Source organism: Pagrus pagrus (assembly GCF_965226575.1).
Source record: "Pagrus pagrus genome assembly, chromosome: 22".
Lineage (NCBI taxonomy): Eukaryota > Metazoa > Chordata > Actinopteri > Spariformes > Sparidae > Pagrus > Pagrus pagrus.
The window spans coordinates 17,342,421-17,369,070 of record NC_140204.1 but is presented as its reverse complement, the minus strand read 5'-3'; the positions used below and the strand labels follow the sequence as shown (position 1 = coordinate 17,369,070).

Below are 26,650 nucleotides of genomic sequence, written 5' to 3'. Positions count from 1 at the left end.
AATACGTTTATATCATCCTCTGTTTTACAGGAAACCAACAAACAAGGAATGGGCAGCTACACCCAAAAGTCCTCTCCTGCCACTTCAACCCCTTCAAACCTCTCCCCTCTACCAAACTCCTCTCCTGGAAGCTACAACCAGGGATGTGCTCCTCAGCTCCAGAAAGACACATTCCAACCTCAGGCTGTTAACCAGCAGTCCCCTCACTCCTCCTATCCTAGCCCTAGCTCCAAACTGGGGCTAGCTCCACCCTGCCAGGCCATGGAGTCTCATGGTCCCCGCAACCAGAGAGGCCCTCTCATTGGGGGCCAAGGTGGCAGACAAGCTACCTCTCACACTGCATCCACCCCAACTAGGGGAGACAGAGATCAACACGTACATGCCCAGTCGTCACCAGCAAACCCTCCTGCAACCAGCAACAACAGCAGCAGCGGCAGCAGTGTGCCTTACAGCCACTTCCAGCCTCATCCAGGGCTGGGGCACCAGGGTCCCCCTCCTCCACCTCCTCCTGCCAGCAGCACCTCAGTACCTCAGCAACAGCAAAGTGGGCCCCATGAGGCCTGGAGATACCAGAGCAGGCCCAGCAGTCACTCTCTAGTGAGTACAAATCATTCATACTCACTTGTACCATGTCCATATCAGTTTGTTCTTCTGATGTCATGAGTGTTATTTCATATAATGCAATAGGTGTTTTGACTCAATTGAACTGTTACGCTAACTGCAGTTGTTACAATAGTGATTGATCAAATTAATTGATTGTTCTGTATGTCTCTTCAGGAGTCGGGCATCTACAGGCCTCCAGGACTGCTACCTCAGCGCCAGCAGAGCCACAATCAGGTCGTGGATAGTCGGGTTCCAGGTCACTCCCAGCATCACCATCATGTCAGCCCACCTTTGCCCCCAACCAACTCCACTCCAACTTCTGTCATCACCCCCAATCTTCCTATATCACAGGCCTCCTGCTCCATCGGTGGTTACAGTGGCAGCTCTAGAGGTGTTACAATGGCTGGTATATCTTCGCTAACCACATCACCCCCTGCTGGTTGCCCTGTTAACAATGGCAGCAGTATTAACAGTTGGCAGAGAAGAAGAGAGCCAGTGCCCCAAACTTCGACCAATGGCATCACTAGCCCCACCTCTCAGATGGATGCTCTGATGCAGCCAGGATGTCACAGAGGCCAAGCTGCCACTGCCAACCAGTCTCACCAACAGGGGCTGCCCAGACCACAACAGCAGGGATCCACCAAGCCACAGCCCATGAAGGGGAAGACATCATACTACACTCAGGCTGAACTGGAGCAGAGTCCTGCATTTTCCTCATCATCTTCATTGTTCTCCTCAAGGCACCAGAGGGCAGGGGACAGTGTGATCACAAGCAGAGTTTCAAATCCTCTTCCTAGCTCTCCTACTACGTACTGCCCAGCTCCTCGCTCCACTGTCAACTCTGCCCCTCAGCCATCCAATCCAGCCCTGTCCTCCAGACTGCATCATCAGCCACAATCTGCTTCGACACAGGCGTACTCTCACCCCCAGTTTCGTCCACCAGCTCCAACCGCTGTCCCTCGATCCATTGAAGAGGCTCTAGACAAGCTCGACGCCGAGCTTGAGGGTCACATGCAAGCCGAAGAAAGGAAGAAGAGGGACAGAGAGGAGCAAGAGAGAAAAATGAGAGAAGAGGAGAGGCGGAAGAGAGAGTGGGAGATGAGACAAAAGCGGGATGAGGAGAGGAAAAGGAAAGAACTGGAAAAGAAGGAGGAGGAGAGGAAGAAAAGAGAAATGGATAGACAAGAGGAGGAGAGGAGGAGGAGAGAATGGGAGAGGCAGGAGCAGGAGAGAAAAAGGAGGCAAGAAGAGGAGCGGCGGAGGAGAGAAGCGGAGAGGCTGGAAGAGGAAAGGAAAAAGAGAGAACGGGAGAGGCAAGAAGAGGAGAGGAAAAGGAGAGAATGGGAGAGGCAAGAAGAGGAGAGGAAAAGGAGAGAATGGGAGAGGAAAGAGCAGGAAAGGAAGAGGAGAGACTGGGAGAGGCAAGAGGAGGAGAGGAAGAGCAGGGAGGCAGAGAGGCAGGAGAGAAAGAAGAGAGAATTGGAGAGGCAGGAGGAAGAAAAACAAAGACAAAGAGATTTGGAGAGAAAAGAGGAGAAAAGGAGGATGGAGCGAAAGAGGGAGGAGGAACTGTGCAGCGCAAAAGGTAAAGAACAAACTGCTATTGAAAATTTGGAGAGACTGCTCTCTGGCAACTCCTCCTCAACACCCCCACCTCCTCGTCTGTCTTCTGTTACTGCACCTCCTTCAGGTTCATTGCCCCCCAACTCCCAGGCTTCTCCCCCCTACCCTTGGCTAAGTCGTGGCGGCATTCCCTCTTGTCCACCAGGCCAAACAGCCACCACCACTACTCCTGTAGAGAGGCTGCGGCCGCCCCCTCTTACACCCCAGACTGAATATGCCAGAGAAAAGCAGCGGCAGAGAGAGATGTGGAGCAACAACGGCGGAACGACTTTCAGTCCCTCATCAACACACAATACCTCAGGGATGAATCAGTCAGTATACCCCAACAAGCCCCCGGCAATGCAAGCCGCACCCAACCAATCCAAAGACTCAGCTAGGGACAGGGACAGCAGCCAACACTCTCTCCCTACCTTAGCACTTAGAGAGCCCCCCAAACTCTATCAGGCTTTTCCCAGAGAAAATCTTCCACCACCACCTCAGTCCTCCAGCTCCACTAGGGGTGTCCTCAACAAGCAGGTGACGGGAAGTGGTTTGGAGACTGCCAGCAGCTGTGGCACCGACTCTGACAGTGCTCAGTTTGAAGAAGAGCCGTCCGAGTTGTCCACATTGTTACCTGATGGTCTGGCTAATATCATGGCTATGCTGGATGAATCTATCAAGAAGGAAGAGGAGATGTATAACACTGAAAAGTCTGGGTCGACTGGTCTCCTGGACAACTTTTCACCGAGCATTCAGCCCATCAACAGCTACCTGTGTGCTCCAGATCTGATTCCAGCAACAAAGCATCAGCCCAACCAGGAAGACTTTGGATCCAATCCACACGCTAGCCCTCCTGTGCTCAGCCGCCAAGGCTCTCTGGCATCTCCTTGCAGCCGAACATCCTCTCTCAATGAGGAGGATGAGGATTACCTTAAACCTTCTCCTAATGTTCCTCTCAACCATAAACAGTCAATGGATATGGGAATGGGAGTAGGGAACACCAATTACCGCCACAGTGACCTGGCTAAACTTTATGGCCTCCCTGAGCAGACTAAAAGTGAGGCTGATGAGGAGGACGATGAGGAAGATTCTGAGACCCCATCCTGTTCTCCACCACCCCAAAGACCCCACCTTCATCAAACGGGTGTAAACAGTATGTTCAAATCCCTGGCAACAGTCCTAGAGAGCCAGAAGTATGCTTACCGTGGTGGGCCGTTTGGGAGACCCCCTCCATCAGCACTGGTTGGGGTCAAATATTCCTCTTCACTGTCACTGGGTCCTGACATCTGCCGCCAGCAGCAAGGCAGTTCTCCCACGTCTGATTCAACCAATCCACCATTCAGTCCGGCTGTCCCACCTTTGAAATCCTCTCCTCCTCTGCTGGAGAACAAGAAACTGAAAATAGAGGATACTGATATTTGGAGAGATGATGAAGAATCAACGGAGGAAAGATTCAACTCTACCAAACATGAGAGTATTCCTACCATAAGTCCTATTAAGGTGGTCAAGGAGGAGCAACTGCTGACAACCATCTCTGAGTCTTCTCTGGCAGAGTTGGGCAAGAGTTGCGAGGTCATGCTCAGTCGACAGTCACTCCCTAACAAGAACTCGCTTGATAAGTCTGATATCAAAGTGGAGGACAGACACAAACCTGAGAAAGTGAAGGAACACAGAGAAAAAGACAGAAACAGAGAGAGGGAGAAAGAGAAGAAGAGGAAGCATGGTCACAGCCACAGTAGCAGCAGGAAGCACGAAGACAGGAAAGAAAAGAAAAAGCATCGAGAAAAGAGAGAAGAGATGGCAAACTCTTCTTCCTCTTCATCGTCTTCCTCTCATTCCAGCTCCAGCCACAAGCGGCACAAGGATGGCAAGAGCCATAAGGAGAAAAAGGATCGTAGAATTCTTGGTGACCTCAACCTCCAGAGCAAGGAGGGGTCTGAAAAGAATCGTGGTCATTATGACGCAGATAAAAAGAAGCGCAAGGAGGCATCCGGTGCTAGCTCCAGCAGTGAACAGGAGCATGCAGAAGGTTCTTCCAAGCACAAAAGTGGCTCTGAATCTGGTTCCTCATTAGGTTCAACAGACTTCTTGAAACTGAAGGCACTGTCAGATGGGCCACCCAAGGAGCTGAAGATTCGCCTGATTAAAGTGGAAAGCGGGGACCGGGAGACATTCATTGCCTCTGAGGTGGAGGAAAAGAGGATCCCACTGGAAGACATCTGCATCAAGAACACTGCAAGTGAAATCATCAGGTCCTGCAAGTAAGTACACTGTAGAACGTTACTGAAAATACAGCTACTATTAAATTTCACTCAGCCTTTTTTCATAACTCAGGGAATCATTAAACTCATAAATGTTGGCACCTTCCTTCATACTACCCAGTGTGAATTGCCTTTCTGATATTCTTATGAAGAAGTATTTAAGAATTAGGTCATCTATTTGCCATGAACAAAGACAAATCATCCATCAGGTGGCTGTTATGCACAGTACTAATAATAGAAAGTTGTGTTTTGTACTTTTGCATCTGTTAACTTATTATCTTCTGTTCCAGGGGAGCCAGAGTGAAAGGGAAGTTCAGAGAATCTTACTTGCTCCCAGCCTTCTCTGTCAAGCCCATCATGACTTCAGAGGAACCCATACCTAGAGAGAAACTCAACCCCCCTACACCCAGCATCTATGTACGTCACTGTGTCCACAACATTTTATCCATCATTATACATTGTAGTAAACAGTCAAGTCCGATTATAGACCAAGTAGTTTTAATCAGAAAAGCACACAAACAATACATTCTTTACAGCAACAAAAGTTAAGTGGCCTAGTATGTAGTGTACACTGATAGTGGGTGATGAGACACATGTGCTGCCACCTTGTGGCGATTCATTGTAGATGAAGACACATAAGCAGCAACGGTTTGTTACAGTGAACTGACAAGATTTTTCCTACCTGCAGTTGGAGAGTAAGAGGGATGCCTTCTCACCTGTGTTGCTGCAGTTCTGTACAGACCCCAAAAATCCTGTTACTGTCATCAGAGGCCTGGCTGGATCTCTCCGACTCAGTAAGTTTACACATTACATTTATGTGCCTTCAAAACACATGGTAAGCCCTCCTGATACATCTGGGTTAAAGAAATTGTGAATCCAAGTATCTAGCTACTAAATACAGTCTTCCATACAGACCTGGTTTTGACTCAGTTATACACAAATATATCATGGATTTGCATCATCACTACTGCTCTCTTGTCTAAGCAATTGCATATCTGACTCAGAAGTATGTTCCCTCTAATTGTTTTTAGACCTGGGGCTGTTTTCTACAAAGTCACTAGTGGAAGCCAATGCGGAGCAGGCGGTGGAGGTTAGGACTCAGGTGCAGCAACCTGCTGATGAGAACTGGGACCCGACTGGGACAGGTCAGACATGGCCGTGTGAGAGCAGTCGCTCCCACACCACCATCGCAAAGTATGCCCAATACCAGGCCTCCAGCTTCCAAGAGAGTCTGCAGGTATGTGTTCTACTACTGCTGCCATCACTATTTCTCTGTACTTGTATAGTGTATATTTCAGTTAAATTGTTATGTCAGGACTTCCATGTTTGTGCATTGTGCCGTGATCCAGCTGTTAAACATGTGATCTGTGTCTTCAGGAGGAGAAAGGCAGCGATGAGGAGGATGAAGATGATGATGAGAAGGAAAAGAAGCCATCCAACAGTTCTGAAACTCCCAGCAAGGACATCCCTAAAGAAAGTGGCAGGTAAAGTGTTAAAAGAGCAAAAAGTTGACTAACTCACTCAATTGTTTTGCAGTTTGTAGTAATACATAGATGTGTTTCTTTTCCTCAGTGCTGAGCAGAAACCAGTGGGGAAGATCATTAAATTTGGTACCAACATTGACCTCTCGGATCCCAAGAGGTGAGCAACCTACACATTTCACCCACATTTATGTAGCAACATATAGGAGGTCTCCTTTTTTATGCATTGCCCTACAATGGTCATGTCTCAATACTGCAGCATGATTGTGACAAAAGCTCCTTTGTACTATTTGACTATTTACTACATACCTGTTGTCTCCACTTAGGTGGAAGTCCCAGCTTCAGGAGTTGCAGAAGCTGCCAGCATTTATGCGTGTAGCATCCAGTGGAAACATGTTGAGCCACGTTGGACACACCATCCTCGGCATGAACACTGTCCAGCTCTACATGAAGGTCCCAGGAAGCCGAACACCAGGTAAAGGACATTGACACACCTTTATGTTTGAAATAAGAGGAAGACGCATTCAGTTAAACTACAGTACGTAACATATACCCCTTTTCCACTGGTAAAAAAATCCTACTTAAACCCGCTAAGATTGGGCTTTTTTGTGCAATGGGAATGTTTAAACTCTGCATTTACAGCCGGGTCAATTGACTCTGCAGTAGACCCTGGCCTTTTTTCACCTGGGTTCATCTCGGCTTTGATCTAAACGTAAGATCTGGGGGAACACGCCAATTTCCACCATGCGAAGTGATGATGCATTGTCATTGGTGGTGGCGTGTAAATAAAGAAGGAATTTGGGATGCCGTCTATAAAGGACGTTTTATTACTGGACACAGTGTTGGAGGTGGAGCCCTGCGAAAAGCTGCTCAGTGGTGTTTTGAAGCCAAAGAAACTTGACTTCCTGGCCAGCTAACTAACAACTGTTTCCAGAGCAGTTGTGACATTACGTCAGTGACATACAACGTAATGCTTCAGATAAAAAATAAATAAATCACAGCCTTGCCTGTGGGAAGTGGGAATGGAATCAATAGGTGATCTTTAGCAGGTCGACCCGCATTTAAAAAAACCTGTGTAGACCCGCTAATTTTGGTGGAAAAGCGGTAATAAAGAACTATGTGGATTAAGAACTGTTAAAATCTAAATTTAAAAAAACATGAAATACCATAAGTTTATTCTGTCGTTATCAACAGGTCACCAGGAGAACAATAACTTTTGCTCAGTGAACATCAACATTGGCCCTGGAGACTGTGAATGGTTCTCTGTCCATGAGAACTACTGGCATGCCATCAGTGACTTCTGTGAAAAGTGAGTAGACAGATTAATCTGAGAATGCAAACTGACATCACTCAGTTTGTATTTACAATTTAGGCATTTGGACAATTTACACAGATGCTAAGCTGTAAACCTTTCTACATGTGAACATCACAGCCCTAACAACATTTTCCTCGTGTTCTCAGGCATGGAGTGGACTACCTGACAGGCTCCTGGTGGCCAGTGTTGGAGGACCTCTACAAAGCCAACATCCCTGTGTATCGCTTCATCCAGCGGCCAGGAGACTTGGTGTGGATCAATGCTGGAACTGTACACTGGGTTCAGGCCGTTGGCTGGTGCAACAACATTGCCTGGAATGTTGGACCTCTCAATGGTAAGGAGTGCACCATCTAGTGACCAAATACAGATTATCCCAATAGAATAGATTGGAGAATATATATATATATATATATATATATATATATATATTTTTTTTTTTTTTTATTTTATTTTTTTTTTATTTATTTAAGTGTTTGTTCATTCTTCATCATTGTTTGATGTGTATTTGCAGCTTACCAGTACCAGCTGGCCCTGGAGAGGTTTGAGTGGAATGAAGTAAAGAAGGTCAAATCCATCGTCCCCATGATTCATGTGTCCTGGAACGTGGCCCGCACAGTCAAGGTCAACGACCCAGACACCTTCAAGATGATTAAGTGAGTACAAACTTCTACAATTGCCATTTGTTAGTTACACACAACTAAAATAAATAGAAAGCCCTGCAATAAATCCTAAGTTTTGGTTTAAACTATTACTAATGTGGTAGTATGTGGTACTGATGTAATGTAGTGCATTTTCCTGAAAGGTGTTCAATATGAAGAACAAACCATTAACATTATAGTCTTATAATGAAAGGAGGGCTTATTGCAGGGCTGTTATTACATAGCATTTGTAAACTTGGAATGAAAAGAACAAAACTGTACATAGAAAAAGTCTAAATTTGGATTTGAAACATTTGACAGTAACTTAATTTTGACATTTGACTCTTTACCTTTCTGCCAGACACTGCCTGCTGCAGTCCATAAAGCACATTCAGATCCTGCGGGACCAACTAGTGGCCGAGGGAAAGAAGCTTTCCTATCAGAGTCGGGTCAAAGACGAGCCTGCCTACTACTGCAACGAGTGTGACGTGAGTAGCTATATTCCTATACTGATGAAACTGCCTTTCTCTATCACAGTTGTACATTCAATTACAAGAGACCTATAGATCCTGCAGTCAAGAAAGTGTTAATTCAACTTTGTCATGGAGGCTATAGTGTGTGGTGCTGCTGAAATGTATCGCTCTATACTAGTAGGTAGTTGAAATTGTCTCCACCCTATTCATTCAGTGGTGTACTACATATTAAAAACACCTCAGTATAAACTATATATACTTCATGAAGGTAAAACTTATTGTAGGACTGATTTCTTTGATATTTAGCTTACTCTCATTGATGTAAACACTCTGTTTACATCAATGAGAGGAGGACAAAATAGGAGAAACACCCCAGTACAATGCAAAAGAATTAAACGGTACCATAAACATTAATCAATTTAAAATACTCCATTTTAAACTACATAAGCATTAGCTGCAATGTTAGCATATGGCTAATCAATCTAGTGACAAAAAGAAGCAAGGAGATACTTATTCATTATGAAACTGGGTCTTTTCTGTGCTCTAAAGGGGGACAGGCAATAAGGTTTACAACTATAACCACAGATTTACAATTCAAGTGTTCCTTCCAGAAATTTTGTAATTTATTCTAGTCAAAACCTTTAATAATTTCTGCAGACATCTTAAATGTGTCTCTGCCTTTTCTCCTCACAGGTGGAGGTGTTCGATTTGTTGTTTGTGACAAGTGAAAGCAACAGCAGGAAGACATATGTAGTTCACTGTGAGGACTGCGCACGTCAGCGTAGCCCTAACCTGAACAATGTGGTGGTGCTGGAGCAGTACCGCATAGAGGAGCTCATGAACACATATGACTCCTTCAGCCTGGTAAGCACACACAAACCTCTATTCAATATTCATGATTTTCCTGCTTTGTAAGCCTTTCCTTCAAGATCTATTATTTCCAGTTGTGCTGTCGTCTCCAAACATGAAGCTGACTATATTTTCAAGTATGACTTAATTTAAATTATTTTTAAATTAATTATGTCTGTTGTGTGTGTCTTGTCTCACCAGGCCTCCTCCTCCCGGTGACAGAGCTCCCCTCCTGCATCTCCTCAGCCATAACCAAAACTCCTGCAAGCCAGGACAAAAGACACAGTTTCACTTTGGTTTTCACTTACCCTATCATTATTTAAGATCATTTTTGCTACTACTGCTAATACTTGCCGAACAGCCAGTTGAATACGTTTACTCATCATTACTGTTTACAAAAAGAAATACCAAGCCGCCAATAACATACCAGTTTACTCTCAGATGGTGCTTTCAACCCAGAAACCCTGGCAACAGTGAAGTTGAGAACCAGGGGCAGTTGGTGCTGCCATTGAACAAACTGTGGAGGGTAGTTGATGGTTTCAATGGCGTGTTTCTGTCAGTACCAGAGAGAACTTTTTTCTGTTGTTGTCTTCTTGAATACTGAAATTTGTACATGCTGTTTGCAATTTTTGTGGGGTGCTGTCTTTTTTAAAATAATTTATTGTTTTGTTTTTTCTAAACTAGATCAGCCTAGATATATACCACATTGGCCTTGTATTTAGAAAAGAGAGAAAATGAAAAATACTAATAATAGAGATATGAACATTTTTCTAAAGCATTAAGAATTTTAAAAAATACAAATGTTTGGAATGCTTCAAAACATACGGGTTTAACGACTTTGGTTGTTTTGGGGGGGATTTCATTTTGTCTTTCAGATTCTTGTATGTGTTGTAAATCTTGTGTTTGTATGAATTATACTTTTATTTCCTCTGGAGATTAATATTCAGTTGACACTCATCATCAGGTCTTTTGTTCATTTCTTCCATCTCTGTATGAACGCGCTCTTTAAAAAGAAAGAAAAAAAATCATTGTCATCTGGTGTTTGTGTGTTGTACCTCTGATTGTTTTGTTCCAATATGCAGACTTAGTATTTCCTGGATTTTTTTGGCATTGTACATTTAATTTAAAATGTTTCCTCTATTTATTGGATATCAATGTTCTCCCTTTTTTAATAGGGTTGTACAAGTTTGCATTTTTTTTTCTTCATTTTTTTATAGTGACCGATTGCTCTGTAAGAACTGAAATGTGGGGGTTGTGTGTCAACAGGAGTGGAGGCTGCTGTTTCTCTGGTGCTTGCCTCTCAACTCCTGCTTTTCTCTACTGATATATATTAAATGATATCTTTATCTTGAATATAACGCCACCTTTCCTGTAGACAATAGGCACACTGCTCACGTAGAGAAGATGACTAATGGAATGCTGTGTTTGTATGCTCATTAAGGAAAAAACAAAACGACTTTTTCCAAAGCGTTTTGTGAAATGGTAATTTTTTTTTATTATTATTATGTAGGGGGCTTTTAGACGAGATTTTAATGATTTTATGATATCTGTTGAATATGATAACGGGATAGATGGTGCTAAATGTTCTCTTTGAACAACCTTTTTTTTCTGTTTGTCTTCTTAAAATGAGAATTCTATTTTTCCTGTTGCAATATTACCTTCCCCCTTTCCTTCTCTTTGTGGTCATTTATTTATAACTGCACTGTTTAGAGAATTCACACAGACATACTTGCAGACACACACACACACCAAACTGAGCCAGACATGTCTTAAACACTTGTGAATTTGTGTGACATTACTATGACTATTAATAATAAACGCTTTTTGATAAATCCAGAAGTGAGAGAATCTGTGTGAATTTTATTCCGTTGACGTGATTGGTCACAGAGCTTCACTACAATATGCCATTAACGCATTTAAATAAGATGTGCCTCTAGAGTCAGTGTCTCTCATAAGACAACAATCTAAAAACAAAACAAAAAAACACTAACACTATCCAAAGATGGTACAACGGTTTGATCAAAGCTCGACTGAACTCAACTTCTATCACACCATGTGCATCAAAAGTCTAAACTGCTGTTTTCTGATAGATATTGGGATCTAGGGGTGGCTACATGCACACAATTATCTGCCTTAATATGCTATTGTATATCACAATATTTTCATTGTCATATTACTGACACATAAGCCCTCAGTATTCTGAATGCATCACTCAGAGTCAGAGCCTCTTGTCAGAAATGTTTCACCTCCTACTTTTAACTGACAAAACATGCCTTACATTTACATGTTTTGCTGTGTAAATAAATCATGCCTACCAAAAGTTTTGGAATCTGTCTGGAAGATCACCTCAGCTGGCGACATAATCCTTTTCCCTTCACAAGGTGAGGTTTTTATCCTGACAACACTGTCACAACATTTCCGACAACATTACAGAAACGATTCCTACGGAGACCGAGGTTGGGTTTCTGGTTACCAAACAGATCCAATTAAGTAACAAAAAGGCCCATCTCCTTAGGAATCATTTCTGCAATGTTGTCAGACACTGACACCTGGCAAAAACGGGTCAAGCACTTGTTATGGACGTTACTTTGACGGTCAGGGTTGCATCAAAGGATTATGTTGCAGCAGTGTCACAGCTGCCAGCTGTGGCGATCTACTGGACCTGTTCCAAAAGTGGCCCACGTTTAATAAGACAGGAATTTCCCTTGAAGGACTGAAATAAGTTACATTAAAGGCTACAGTGTTTGCTCCATTCGTTCCCACAGGAGAAATTGATTTTTTCACTACATACTGACCACACACTTCCCACCTTTGATAGCCAACTACTGCCCTCAAACGTGACACTGCCCACCGAAGTCCATTTACACCCACTCCTACAATAACAAGTCATATCCCTCAGCTGTGACAAATGTTTGGCACAGCTTTGTCATTCACGTCCTCAACTTGAGCTTGCTATTGTTAGAAATGCGTGTGAAAAAATAAGACCGCAGTCAACAGAAAAAGTTTCCATTTAGACATCAGCTTCCAGGGTAAACTAAGGAAGGAGATTATGCTACCAGCAAAAATTTACAGATAGAGCAGGAAATAGCAAGGAGCTGTAACAAGACTGCCCAGACTTCAGTTTCCTCACTGATAATTCAACCGGCAGTCAAGCACTTTGTAACCTTAATAAACCTGTTGTCTACACTATAAAACACACAATATACACTTCTATTAAACTTTATCAGAATTTATGGATAGAAACTGTATAACAACGCACAAACAACAGAAAGCCCTCACCTTTTCACTTTGTCCTGTTCTATATAGCATGTCGAGCCAAGTAGTATATTATCCAAATATGTCAAGTAACTACACATCAGATAAGCCATACCATTGGGGACACTATGGTTTTAAACTTGTATTTAATGTATCCATTGTCTTGAAACTGGGTCAGTGAAAAGCTCATTATTTACTTTATTCAATACTTCTTAAACAAATAATTTCTGTAGCACTAGATATAACTTTGCTTATCGAAATGTATATTTGGTGCACATTTCGTGTCTCATGAAAAGAAAGAGGCTACTTGAGTAGTCTGAAGCCAAAAGGCAACAACCACTGTCACTGCTTTTTCACCTTGATTCACTTATTCAAAGTACAACAAATGGAGGGCTCCAAACTTTTTGCACTGGTGCACAAGCACATATTTTAGGTGCACTCAAAGCATTTTAATTCTAGCTGTACGATATGGTTAAAACATTATATTGCAATTATTCTGACAAATAAGGCGAAATGATTAGTGGGAATGATCATTTTCCGCAACAATTTTGAATTTCACTGATAAAACTATTAAAATCATGATGTGACATTTGTTGGGGTCTGCACCAAACAAACCTTTATCAAAAAAATGTGTAGCATTTGTGGATTTTGCACTTGGCTTTATTGTGATATCGCTAATATTGCTATTAATTGTGCGGCCCTAACTTTAACTTATTTTAACCATAATACTCATAATACCGTATTTATCAAGCTTCTTAGAATTACTCCTAAGAACCCTGCTAAGAGTTGACTTATGAGTAAAAAAATTCTTCGCTGAAAGCTGCACTTAAAAGTTAGTTATCAAGCGTCTTACTCACACTTTCAGCGAAGTGTAGGACTGAATCCTAAGTGTCACTCTCAGAGCTGAATTACGACAGTACAATGTGCCGTAAACGGAATTTTAGGTGACGTCACTTCCGTGTCCATAGAAATGACCAATCACGGAAGGGAATCCCTTATTTTAGAAATATTTAAATGGACAACGGGAACGTATATTTTGACAATAATCTACAAAATAATACAAAACATATTGGCAATGAATCAAAAATAAATCTTTCCTTATCTTTCCATTTCATGAGGCTAATTAGGCAACTAACTTGAAACTGGTGTGGGTGGCTCTATATATACTAGCCTACTGCAGCCACATGCAGAAATCAACATGGAATCGAAAAGGAAACCCAATTGGCGAAAGGAGGAGACGCTGTTATTAGTGGAGCTAGTCGAGGAAAGGAAGCTCATCATTAAAGGCAAGTTCAGCCCAACGCTTACCAGCCATGATAAAAAAAAGGCATGGCGAATCAACTGTATGCTTCTCAAGCCTTCTGCCATCGGTCACCAGCTGACTGCGAGAAGAAGTGGTATAACGTTCTCTCGAAAAGCAGAACTGAAATCGCAGCTTTCAAGGCCTGCTCCATGCGCACTGGTATGTAGTGCTTCTTTTTCATTTGCTTGCATGCCACCCTATTCGCTCATATCCAATTCATTTTTATATTCTTATGCAGGCGGAGGACCACCTGGCAAAGAGTTGAGCACAGTTGCAGAAGTTGTGCAGCACATACTTGGAGAAGATAACCCCAGCATCTCTGGGTTGGAGGGAGGCCAGGATCCAGCTGCGATTAAGCTTGAGTTGCTTTCAAAAGGGTGAGTTTACAAATTATTCCTGTTACAACTCTATAGGGATATTGCGCTGCAGCCTAGGTGCGTTTTGATGAGATACGTGCATAATTGTTGTTGGATATTTGCCAGGCTACTGTTCAGTAAATGTCTAAAATGTGTGTTTGTTCAAGTCATAACCATAACAACAATAGAACCATTTCTGATATTCCAGCCATATTCTTTATTTTTCAGTTTTGATCGAGATGCATTAGAGTCTCCTGTGTCCCCGGGCATCTCCGACGCTCACTCTCCCTGTGCTTTTGACGTGGTGCAGCCAGGCCCAAGCACTTCGTGTGAGGCCACGGGCATCAATCAAATGGTGGGTGAAAAAGAGAGAAAAAAATCAACTTAAGTTTATCACATCTTGAGCATGCCGTCTTTGTTTTTCAGGCCGAGGTGAGTGATTGCGGCCCAGCAGAGGAGACTGATCTGCAGGCACTGTGGAGACAAAAAATTAAGCTGCATATTGAAGTGCTGCGGCTCCAAGAGGAGTACTACAGCTTGGCTTTAAAAAAAAGAAAAGATACAGAGTGACTAATAAAACGAATTGATAAAAAGCGACTGTATCCATGATTTATTGTTATTCTTACCCAAAGTGGAGGTTGGCGAAGTGTTGTCTGAAGGCTGCCCCATCACATGGATGGATGTTGCCAGGGACGCTCGCGTCTCCATCTCCTCCCTCATTTCCTTCATCGTCATCATCGTCTGCTGGTGGGAGTGGGACATTGCGCTCTTTACAAATGTTGTGCAGTATTGCACATGCCATAATGATACGGCACACTCTGTCTGGAGTGTGCCGTATTTCTGAATGCAGCACATGAAATCTGCGTTTCCACTGGCCAATCCCTCTCTCCACCACACTTCTTGTGCTTTTGTGCGCCCTGTGACAAGAATAAACCCTCCTGGTGAGGTGAGGAGCAGTAAGGGCCATTATTGTTTCCATAACAATTCTGCTAACGGATGGTTGTGATGGCCCCAAATCATCAGCGTTACACTGTTGCATTTTCCCAGTGGCGAGATATCGAAGCATTGTGATGACCTTTAGTTCTGCCGTGAAAGCTCTGCTGCGTGACGTTGCTGATGAGATGGTGCCCCTTATTAAATCTGTGACAAAAATAATACTCGCTCTGTCTAAACGATACCGTTTGATCAGCTGCTCATCATCAAACAAAGCCAGGACATCCTTCCGCTCCCGGAACGTTCGCGTACGTCTCTCTCGCCTCAGTGCCATCCCCTGCTGGCAACTCCTAACCACTTAGGACACCTCTGGAGGTCTCTTAAATATCTGGGAGAGTAGGAGTGATTCTTAGACTTAAGAAAGTTGATAAATAGCTTTTATTCTTCAGTTTCAGAGTAGGACTAAATTTCACAAATTCTCAGGACTTAAGAGTAAAATGGCACTCTAAGACGCTTGATAAATACGGCCCCTGAATTGTAGCCAAAAAATATTTTTTTATTAATCATCTCTGGAGACCATTTATAATTACCATTATGTTGTCTTCTTACAATATTGTTAATCTGTATTATCATTAATGTATTTTCTAAGGGTCTACTTTAATAGCCATTATTGAGCGTGAAAAAGACAAGAGCAGTGGCAGGTCACCGTGTCCTCAGGTCAAGTTAGGGGCCACGGGGCCCGAAGAGGGATTTTTACTGGACTGACCGAAGGAAATCCTGCTTCAAACCACACAGGAAGACCACCTCCATCCGTCTGTCTGTCCACCCCGCTGCAGTCAGGTGATGATGAGGATAAACGCTCTTCCCTTCAGCAGTCCAAACACCACTACATGGTGGAATCACAAAACTTTGAAGTCTGTTTATGCTGCTGCTCTTGTTGAGCCTGAGAGGGGAGATTACATAGTAAGTATTTTATCTGTAATGGCAAGTTCCCCAAAGGACAGCTGATGTGAACTCTTGACAGCAGTGACATAACACCGTCAAATCAAAGACTGTCAATGAAAACAATGATCTCATGAAAGACAAGACCATACACTAATATGTCAGTAAGTTCCTTACCCTTTACTATAAATCATCAAGCTGCATGTAGACATGAAATACTACAGACACACAAACAGACACACACACACACACACACACACACACACAGACACAGACACACACAGACACAGACACAGACACAGACAGACACAGACACACACACACACACACACACACACACACACACACACACACACACACACACACACACACACACACACACACACACACACACACACACACACCTGGATGTAAACAAACATTACAAGCTCTGAGCAGAGGGAAAAGGGCAGAAAATCAGGATCAGACAAGACTAATTATCTAGCTTATGCTCTGATCTTTTCTTATCATTTACTGATTACAGCCTTTCTCGATTACTTTGTTCTTACTTCATCCTCCTTTTCTAGTCCTGTATTCTACGGAATCCAAACTTTTATCTAAATAACATCTCCTGATAGTGCACACATATTTCATCATACACTGTAAACAGTGCAGATTGATGTCTCCTGCTTGGCTTCACAACAACTCCTATCTTTACATCATGTAACTGCTGTAAGGCCCTCGGCAGGTCATCTTACTGATCCCGCGGTTTGACACGTGGTTTCTTAGCCTCTATAGACTCTGCTTTCAAACCACACAGAGAGAGAACACAAACACTTGATACAGTGTGCAAACCTTCACTTGTTATTCAGTATTAATCAACCAGTTTATCTTAGAATGATCCTTCATGGCTCAAAGTTTAGCTTTGCCAAGTCATGACAACAGGATGTTTTGAACGTAGGTGACGTAATGTTCAGAGACAATGTCCTTCAACAACGTTTCCTCTACTTTAAATGTCATTAAGTGAAACCTTGTCAGCAACACAGGTGCTAGTTTATAGTTCATTTCCCTAAAGGAATTAATAATTGTATTATTCAAAAGGTGCAACAGCATATGAAACTCAGCACTGGTTAATTCAGTATATTTAGTGTATTTGTATATTTAGCAGGAATAAACAAGACAGTTGCTGAAAAGATCAGCAGTAATTGGGTCATTACAGTTAAAACTACTTTATAGTGAAAACAAATGATTCTCCAACAACCTGAAAACGAACTGTATTGGGTTTTTTTTATTCTTGCTTTGGCATTGTAGACTACCAAGCCTTTATTAAATATATATATTTCGAAGCATGAAGGTCTTTAACAAAAATCTGTATTTAACACAAATACGCAAATCCTACATGCACACAGTCATGCACCATCACTGGTGAACACTAACTTTGATTACTTATCATATAACAGGAAGAGGGAGCTGTTCTTCCAAAGCAAGGAGATGAAGTTTCAGAGTTTCTAGCAGAGAGTAGAGTTAAAGGCCATTTGTTCATGCTAAAATATACCTGGACATCACATAAATAAAACACTCACATAACCTAATGACATGCAGCCTACAGATCAATAAATCCCACAGAAACCTTTAATAAACAATTTTCCCTTAGTGAAGAAAAGAATAAATAACTAAAGATAATGAAAGGCTACCTGCTTGTAAAGCAGATAGCCAGTTTGATGAAACATATGCATATTTGTCAAACAGTGTGCATCTTGAATTCTCTTCCTTACAATAGCTGATCTGAACAACTTTTTGTACATTTCTGTACGAAAGCTCCAACTTTGTCTCTGCCGCCCTTCCCCCTCATATTCTGCTCTCCTGAACCTCAACTTATCAAGCAGGCCACCTCACTCTGACCCCCAACACACTACACCCAGCCCCCACTACAACAGGGACAGGGTGAAGGGGGGTGTAACATGTCCTGGATATGAGAGGTGGAATGCATGCGCTAAGAGGAGATGTTGGAGAAAGGCAAGGGGGGCTGATAAGCCTGGTGGGTGTGGAGAGAGAGAGAGAGTGGGATGGATGCAGGGGGGAGGGAGGGAGGGAGAGTCAGCACTGTGGATAGATGGGGGGGGGGTAAAAAAGAGGAGGGCAGACAGACTGAAGTTTGACATACTTAAGACAAAGACCGCAGCAATTGTGAGCCGAGTTGTTTTCAGCCAGTGGGGAAGAAGAATCCCTCTTACTACTTCATCACAATAGCACAGGATTTTGATGGTGCATGTGGAAAAGAAAACAGACTCTGGGACATAATCAGCTCCTGACAACTCTGGATAGTGGAGAGAAGAAGCAGCAGGAGACCAAAGCTGCAGGAAGCCAACATACCAGCACCAGATAGATAAGGCTTTAGGAGGGAACCTCCAAAAAACACACCAAACGCTCTTTAAACTTCACGCAAGGAACAGAGGGAAAAAGTACCTCTCGGAAGAGGAGTTGAGAGTTAAAGGGATCAAGAGAATTCAAAAAGGACTCTGAAGAAGTTTGAGCAGAGAGCGTGTGCTGACTGGACATCAGTTGTTTTGAGAAGTGAGAAAAGCAGCAGCAATCTGGAGGACGATCAGCAAGAGGTCCATCTGGCCCCACATAACAATGTGAGTACAAGAGCAGCTGCATCACTTAGTTGTATGAAGACATCTCTTGAGATTTAAATGCGATTGTTGTCAGATTACAGTGACAAGTGTAGGGGCTCTGAAAAACATCAAATTAATTATTGCAGCAGCCTCCAGACAATACAATAGAATGAAAGAACAACAGAAAAACCCTGTGCAGTATCCAAGCAAGATAACAGTGAGAGAATTAGCTAAGCATCTACATGATGGCATGCACGCTATGAAGAGTTTGAACTACATGTCACTATGTGGCAGCTACATTAACTTCATTGCATAATATTCCCTTACTAAGAATTCCTTAATTTGGGTCAAACAATGACATGACGTGTTATTCAAAGAAATGCTATTAAAACAATAATAAGAACAGTGAGTAAAATGGGTGGGGCACCTAAATGTATTTTCAGTGAGGGGCGCAATGAGTCACACACTTTCCTGTCAGTCCTTCCTGCATGACCTTCAACCTTAAAACAACACTTGGGACAACAATGGGAGACAGATGTGGAAAATAAACATTAAAGCAGTTAGGGCAGCATCGTAAATAATGTCTTCCACTGTCAGTTCTGTTACACACACTAATAGTGTAAAAAATACAATGAGGCTTTTGAATACTTATATCCATTAAATTTGAGCTTCCAGTGAATATTACCCAACAAATTAGACCCCTTCTTCGACAGCAGCAGCTTTTTCTGTTCAAGTAATGCTTTAATATTATGTCATTATATGACCCATCACACACAAGATTAGAGGTACAGTCCACTACTCTCTCACGTCGGAGCATCCTGGTCTTGTACACAATGAAAAGAAAATGATGCCACATTTTTTTTATCACACCATAAAATTACTGTAAAATAAACAGCAAGTAGGGCTGCACGATATGGTCAAAAAAACATTGCAATTATTTTGACAGATATTGGTATATGTTACATGATAAGTGGGAATTATCGTTTTTGCATCAGTTTTCATTTTCACTGTAAAAACTATTAAAACCATGATGATGCGACCTTTGTTGGGGTCTGCACCAAACAAACATGTTGTTTTGTGCTTCTTGTTTGTTTGGTTTTTTTTACATCTGGAGAGCAAGATTTGTTGCCCAGCCTCTGTTGCACTACAGTACATTAAAATCCTGTTCTGTCACACATTTTAACTTTGTCGAAAAAAACAAAAAAATGTGCAGTTTATGGCAATTTGGACAATGCACTTACACATACTTTCATTTCAATTGTTTTGTGATTAATTGTGCAGCCCAAACACTAAGGATTGCATATGTGAAAGCACCTGTCTGCCTTGTTAGCTCAAGGAAATGCTGACTTGACAACATTGTCTCCACTGTGATATTTCCACTGCTGTAGTGGTTTTTGGCAGCCGACCTCACAGATGTCCCCTCTCTGACTCGGGCATCACTGATTCATCCTGACCTCTGAGAAGCGAGGATATCCTGTACCAGACACAGCTGCATACCACATAAAATCTGTGCTAATACAGAAATGAATGCAAACTAAAGGAGCTTGAATCAAACTCAACCTTACATGATGGACCTTGGCATCTAATTTGAAAAAAAAGAGCTATGAAAAATATGAATGTTTTATGACACTAATACAGAAAATGTTAAATTATAAAACAGAAGGAAAGATAAACTGCTAGTCACAAGCTAAACTACAAATTAAACTATGAGGTCTTATTTATAATAATCAGGTGTCCAGGCTGGATGCGTTAGGCTGATATCAATAGAGAGAATAAAATATGACAAGGATACATGAGCCATTGTTGTTTTCTGTTTTTGTTTTGTTTTGACTGAACATTTTTTTGATAATGATCCCTTAGTTTATTTTTGTTTTTTTTAAATTATGACCAAGATATACAGTACTGTTCTGGAAATTTTTCAGTTTAACATTGCGTTTTAAATATATTAATTAAATGAACTGAGGTGGCGCAATTTCAGAATAAGTATTGTTCTAATCACAAGCTAACAGTGGTTGGATCTGAACTTCAGTCTTCAATACCGTCTGTACCAAATTCAAAGGCATGACAACACGTATAAACACAAGTGCACGTGCAGACTGCACCCACTTGTACACAAACAGACTTTGATGCAAGTCAGCCTTCATCTCTCTACCACACAAACTAGATATAGCAATTATGGGCCCCTTTCCTTTTGGCCAATCAGCTCTCTGATAATCATCACCTCACAGACGGGATCACACAAGGCTAGCTTCCTGATGGATAAAACCTCTAACCTCATAGTGAACTCAGAGCCACCAAGCCTTTGAAGGGTGCAATTTGATCAGGTTCAAAAGTATTGTGTAACTATGGCACCAGACTACTGTACATATTCAGCCAAAAATACCAATCACGCCTGACCGACCGTTTCAAACTATCTGCAATGACACATGAAAGTCTTACTGGTGCCAACTCTGATGCCACAGTTGACCATTTGTTTTGCTGCCCACAGTTCACTATGAGTATGACTGGTACTCTAGAAAAGGGGGCACACCACCAGGCCTTGGACCTGTCTGAAGAGCTGCCACCTCATCACCATCATCACCATATGAACCACCATCAGCATCTTCACCACTCCAACTCCCTGGCTTCTACTACTGCTGTGGGTGGAGGCAGAGAAACACCATCACGTGTAGTTGTACCTCCTCCTTATTCTGCAGCTGAGAGCGGTGGTGGAAGTGAGGGTCCTTTGGAGCTGCGGGGGTCTCTGGACTGCTGGGCCTGCTCGGTGCTGGTGACGGCTCAGAACCTGATTATTGCTACGATCAACGCCTGCCTCGCTGGAGTGGTGTTCGGGACCATCCTGCTGCCGGCCATTGTCATGGTGGCGTTTGGCTTCCTCTGCCACTCTACTGTAAGAGAGGGGGAGATTGGGGAGAGGGTGAATACGTGAGTGTGAGCACTGTATACATGCAGAAGGATTTTGAGATTTATTTATTTATTTTGGGAGTGTGGCCAGTGAGCAGTCACACTGTAGCTGGCAAAGTGCTTACTAGAGCTGCAACTAAATCATTTTCATCATCACTTCATCTTCTGATTATGTTCAGGAATAATCATTTAGTCTGTAAAATGTCAGAAAATTGTGAAAAATGCTCATCACAATTTCCCAGAGACCAAAGTGATGTCTTCAAATAGCCAACTACTTTACTATCATAAATGACGAAAAGCAGCAAATCCTCACATTTAAAAAGCTGGACCCAGCAAATGCTTGAATAATTTAAGAACAAGAATAATAATAAGCAAATATATCAAATGATTAATCCATTAACAAATTGGCTGGCAATTAATTTTCTTTTAATAGATTACTAATTACTCCAGGCTTCCCATTGATTCTATAGGATAATTTACTGAACATAACGCGAGGACATTTGATGCAAACATCTGTGCAGAAATCTATTGTCCTTCTGCAATTGGACACATAATTTATCTGTTGACATAAAGTCTAATTTTTGCCAGGCTTTCATTTGATTAACAGTGAAGGCAATATACCTAAACATTCAAAAGCTAAGAAAATAGTGCAGTTTGATGTAAGAATGAAAACATGTTTGAAATGTTGGGAGGGATAGATGTTTACACACATCTGCTACATCTAAACAAAAGATGAGCGTATCAGGGGGACGGGTACACCTCTCTTTTTATGAAACATCTAAAAGCCCTAATCTCATAACTTTGATCCAAAAGTTTGAAATATTTGTGCCTGGGGCTTAGGGTGGGGTTTGGCTCGATCACTGATGAGAGGTTTTATAATCAGATAAGTCTGAGGTTCTCTCAGATGTTTAAGAGACGGGTGAACTGCAAGGGGGGCGGCAGGGTCAGGAGTCTAGGGAACCAGATGTCAAAGCAGTAAAGTTAAACACTGCTCGGTAGCTGGTTGGAGATTAAAGGATGCTTGGGAACACACAAAATATGAAAATGCTTGGACTGTGATGAGAACAGATGGAAATATAAGACATGCAACTCAAACAAAACAACCTATTTGACCCATCAGTGATTATCCTGTTGCTACCCAAAAAGTCATCATGGTTCAGAGACTTTTAATACATACCATTGGCATTTCTGTGAGCCGACGACCTCCTTAATGACCGGAGAGACCAGGATTCTCTCAGTTCTCCTGCTCTCTCACAATTAGACCTCATGTGACAGCAGCTTAGAGAAGGATTAACCAGGACCTGGGAGGATGGAGAGAGGGGGAGAAAAAAAAAACCGGTGTGAGGAAAAGTAGCGAGGGTGGGTCAAGTATTTAGGGTTCTTCGAATAGAGCAGGCAACATTCAGTACACTTTCAAGATATCTGAGGGAAGTCTTGTTAGCAACAGTCAACCAGAAACACACCCAACATGTGAATGACAACAAGCATTCTTTAAAAAGGGGCTTTTTCCATCAAAGCCTGGCTCAGATCTGGAGCCATACACGAGGCCTCACCAAGTAAAAGCAAACATGGGAATACTTGTGTGAGTCTTATCAGTTAGAACTCCAACCCCAAAAGCTTCCCTGAACCTTCACCCTTAAAACCCATTTACAACGTTTAGATCATCTAGCTCACTACTTCTCTCCTTCCATAATGTTTTACTTCTCCAGCTGGGCTTTCTTTCTGGCCAGCTGTAACCCTTGCCACAATATTTCCTGTACTTTCACTACAAAGATCTGGAAATGACAAATTTCAGAATTTACATCAATACTATCCAACTACTAAACTAATAGACATTTTTATTACATTTTTGTTGTACCGTCATGTGTTGTAGAATGACAATTAAAAAAATCTTCAAAAATAAGTTGGTTTGGAACCCCTTAAAGTTGGTTAAGCAACTTTTCACAGCTTGAGTGGGAATGTGTCTAGTTAGGCAAAACAAAAAACTTCAGATGTTATCTTAAAGGATTTGAAAGGGCATCTGTCCCCCACAGACTATGATACAGGGTTATTCACTCTTGAGGCCGAGACCATAGCTTTGTAATAATATGTGGGACAGAACCTATCCTGGTGTTATGTCCTGACCAAGTCCGGTGGATGTGGTCTCTGAAGGAGCTTCCTGGACATTTTTTAAAAAAAAAGGCTAAAATACAGTACAAAAGTTAAAATGGATATTGGAAAAAGGAGCAATATGTAAGAATTAGATCTCCAAACAAGTCGGGTGCAGCATACCACCAGAATAACCACTAACTGCTGCCAACTGTAGCTGCCGTTAGCTCATAAGCTCAGTGAACCATGCAGCTAGCAGTATAAGCCGAGTCTGCCCAGACTGGGAGCTTGGAGCACCAGAGAAGTGTTGGTGTAAATTAAGTTTATGAATCAAACCATAACTTCGACCTTAATGGCACTTAATTTAAGATAGCTATTAGCCTGTCAGCATGCCCTCTACTATAATAAATACTCCTCTCCCCCTTAGCTCCCTCAGTCCTGAAAAACTTTTTAAGTCTCTGCACTTTCCTCATGCAACCAAATGTTCACATCATCCTTCATGGAGCGATAAGGATGATTCAGGCCTGCCGTCTCTCCATTCCTCTCCCACACTCAAATCCTGACCCCTTTTACCTCCTCTCCCACTACCCCAGTGTTATTGCTCAACATGCTGAGGTGCAATATATACTGATCAACATCTTTTAATCACAGATGTTAATGATTCACAATATATTTACCAAGTACCTAAAAGTTATTAGGTATTTTTGTCAAAATACATTTAGGGAGTTATCGATGCAGTATATGCATTCATGTGTCTGTGTGTGAGAGAGTCCGAGAGAGCTATATCACCAACTACTAACTGGTGTCTGTCCTCACCTCATACACACATACCACACAGGGTACGTCATCTGCTGTCCTTATCTGTTCCTCCCTGCACTTTTAGTATTTAAAATCATTTGTGTTCTACATGTACAAGGGCATATCAAAATACAGAATAAAAGAAAGCCCAATATGTGCCAACACACAAATGTATCCTTTTTTAATTTTTGGGGCACTTTTTCCAGCCTTTATTACAATAGTGACAGCTGGAGATTATGATGGGAAAGGGGGAGGAAGCGAGGGGATGACATGGAGCGAACAGCCAGTGTCGTTTGTTTAAATGTGTTTCCCCCTGTGTAAAAGGTAAAAGGTGAATACTTGTCCTCCCCTATTGCAACGGCAAAGGTACCTTTGAGCAAGGCCTTCACCCATCAATTGCTCCAGTGGAGCTGCTCAGTGGCCACCAGATCAGACTGGGGTTTTATTACGCTTACAGATGTGGATGTGTGCGAAAGTGGTGCTTTCCTGATCATGTATTTCCCTCTACAGCTACCCTGGTCAAACAAAGGTTTACAAAGTCGACTCCACTACATCCTGCTGCCATATCATTGACTTTCTCCTTGTCTCAACAGGTCCGCCCTCATGGGACAACCCCCTACTGCTCAGACCTGCTGACTGATGGAGGTTGCGTTGCTCTTTTGGTGGTGGGCTTCCTCTTGGTCACCCCTCTGCTGGTTCTGGCACTGGCTGCATACTGCCGGCTGGCCCGACATCTCCAACTGGGCCTGTGCTTCATTCCATATAGCCGGGCCGTGTACAAGAACTTGCCGGCCACCCAACATCGCGGCCTGGGCACTGGCTGCTGCGGCAGCGGAGTTGGAGGTGATGGCGGTGGGAAGGGAAAGGTCTGGGTGTGAGACGAAGATCAGAAGAAGGGGGAGAGGGGGATGGGAGGTGGGGGAAAGACCATTAGATAAAGTGAAGGAAGGGATCTGAACGAGAGAACAAGGGGTTGTATGACTAAGAAAATATAGTGGATGCAAAGAACGGCAAAGCGTATACCAGAGGAGGGAGGAAGTTGTAAGCAGCCATTACAATAACAACCACCTGAGCATCCTGGAAGGCAAGCTACATAAATACAGATGACTTACTCCAAGGTTTACCAAGAAATATCAATTAACTCATCAGCTGTCACTGGAATTTTGACTATCTTAACTTTTCCATGTTGTCCAGATATTCAGCAAAAGACCACTACAAACTCCGCTTGTAATCTCCAGCCAAGATAACGGGGAAACATTCACTGGTCAAATGCATAATGTTTAATGTATACGATTATAGAAGTACGACAATAGCATGATACTAAATTGCAGAAATATTAAATTACAGTAAAAACCACTAAAAAGATTGTATTGACACAATTGTCTCTTATCACATTTATGTTAAAATGACAAAACATATGTCTAAAGTAGTTTCCTGGTAAGTTGTAGCACACTGTTACTGCAACTTCTCGTGCTATTTCCTTTTTATAAATAAAGTTTTTGGAATCAGCTGTTGTCATGTCTGTACTGTATGAGCATGGGGTGGGATGGGTTAAGGCTGCCACTAGAAAAAAGGGAAGGATTATGCAAGATGATTTCCAGTTAAAGAGTGAACAGACTGGCCTCAGTACCAGCCAACACCGATATGAATGTACACATAGTTCAAAAAACACATCCGGGTGCCTCTACAGCCACACAGCAGATGGCTGTCCAAAGACTGTTTCCGTGAAAACAGTCACTATTGTTAGAAAATGTCCCTTGAGAAATCATATCAAGAATGATCACAGTGGACTTTATAAAATGCATGTAGGTGAAGCCAGCCTCGTGACTGAGCAGAAAAAAACCTCAACTGTGATAAGCTTGTGTAGTTCATGTCTCCCCCAAGTGGTGAAAGAGTGGGATGACACGAGACAACCAAGCTGGGAAAAGTAGACCGGTCTCACAAAATCCCATATTATCATAATCATAATATAATGCATGTACAAAAATGGGTTCACAGACTGGTTTCAAAAGGTAATATGTCCAGTGATTGAAATTACAGTTACTTTAAGCCTTGTTGCCGTTTTCACTAACTTCCTCTCCATTTTGCATTTAGCAAATTGCTTTTCTATCCTATGTAACCTACACTGGATTCATTTTGGGAACCACCGCTATAAACAATCATCACTTATTGAATTGATACGTTCAGTGAATTCATGAACATGCCGCACACAAAATGCTTAAGAAAGGACTCTGTACATCACAAATATTCAT

The 26,650-nt window shown here is 42.3% G+C and overlaps 2 protein-coding genes and 2 long non-coding RNA genes across 9 annotated transcripts in view; 2 read left to right on the top strand and 2 right to left on the bottom strand.

Moving 5' to 3' along the window:
• kdm6ba (lysine (K)-specific demethylase 6B, a) overlaps nt 1–11,061 on the top strand; it is a 31,456-nt gene extending 20,395 nt beyond the window's left edge. For all 4 annotated transcript variants that reach the window (XM_084343902.1, XM_084343904.1, XM_084343901.1 and 1 more), the window contains exons 10-23: nt 31–597; nt 778–4,466; nt 4,757–4,883; nt 5,155–5,260; nt 5,498–5,703; nt 5,844–5,950; nt 6,039–6,107; nt 6,274–6,422; nt 7,142–7,256; nt 7,409–7,596; nt 7,774–7,915; nt 8,262–8,388; nt 9,067–9,237; nt 9,424–11,061. In XM_084343902.1, coding sequence (XP_084200028.1) covers nt 31–597; nt 778–4,466; nt 4,757–4,883; nt 5,155–5,260; nt 5,498–5,703; nt 5,844–5,950; nt 6,039–6,107; nt 6,274–6,422; nt 7,142–7,256; nt 7,409–7,596; nt 7,774–7,915; nt 8,262–8,388; nt 9,067–9,237; nt 9,424–9,441 — 5,781 coding nt within the window. In that variant the 3' untranslated portion in view covers nt 9,442–11,061. The remainder of the gene's footprint in view (nt 1–30; nt 598–777; nt 4,467–4,756; nt 4,884–5,154; nt 5,261–5,497; nt 5,704–5,843; nt 5,951–6,038; nt 6,108–6,273; nt 6,423–7,141; nt 7,257–7,408; nt 7,597–7,773; nt 7,916–8,261; nt 8,389–9,066; nt 9,238–9,423) is intronic.
• LOC311251469 lies at nt 7,522–21,376 on the bottom strand. 2 transcript variants are annotated; one of them, XR_014621409.1, is made up of 4 exons: nt 21,287–21,376; nt 9,421–14,880; nt 7,779–7,900; nt 7,522–7,612 (listed from the first exon to the last, which is right to left on the bottom strand). It is a non-coding gene; the product is annotated as an uncharacterized lncRNA (long non-coding RNA). The 2 variants fall into 2 exon arrangements; XR_014621410.1 differs by having other exon boundaries at nt 9,421–14,877.
• Nucleotides 18,124–25,276, top strand: tmem88b (transmembrane protein 88 b; the record flags this gene model as incomplete). Of its 2 annotated transcripts, XM_084343906.1 has the most annotated exons (3): nt 18,124–18,629; nt 21,097–21,498; nt 24,992–25,276. In XM_084343906.1, the coding sequence occupies exons 2-3, from the start codon at nt 21,103–21,105 to the stop codon at nt 25,274–25,276; spliced, it is 681 nt and encodes a 226-aa protein (XP_084200032.1). In that variant the 5' UTR covers nt 18,124–18,629; nt 21,097–21,102. The 2 variants fall into 2 exon arrangements, with proteins under 2 accessions (XP_084200032.1, XP_084200031.1); XM_084343905.1 differs by having other exon boundaries at nt 18,124–21,498.
• LOC311251470 lies at nt 21,406–25,116 on the bottom strand. The gene is made up of 3 exons (XR_014621411.1): nt 25,028–25,116; nt 22,690–22,813; nt 21,406–21,496 (listed from the first exon to the last, which is right to left on the bottom strand). It is a non-coding gene; the product is annotated as an uncharacterized lncRNA (long non-coding RNA).
• Nucleotides 25,277–26,650: the final 1,374 nt, after the last annotated feature.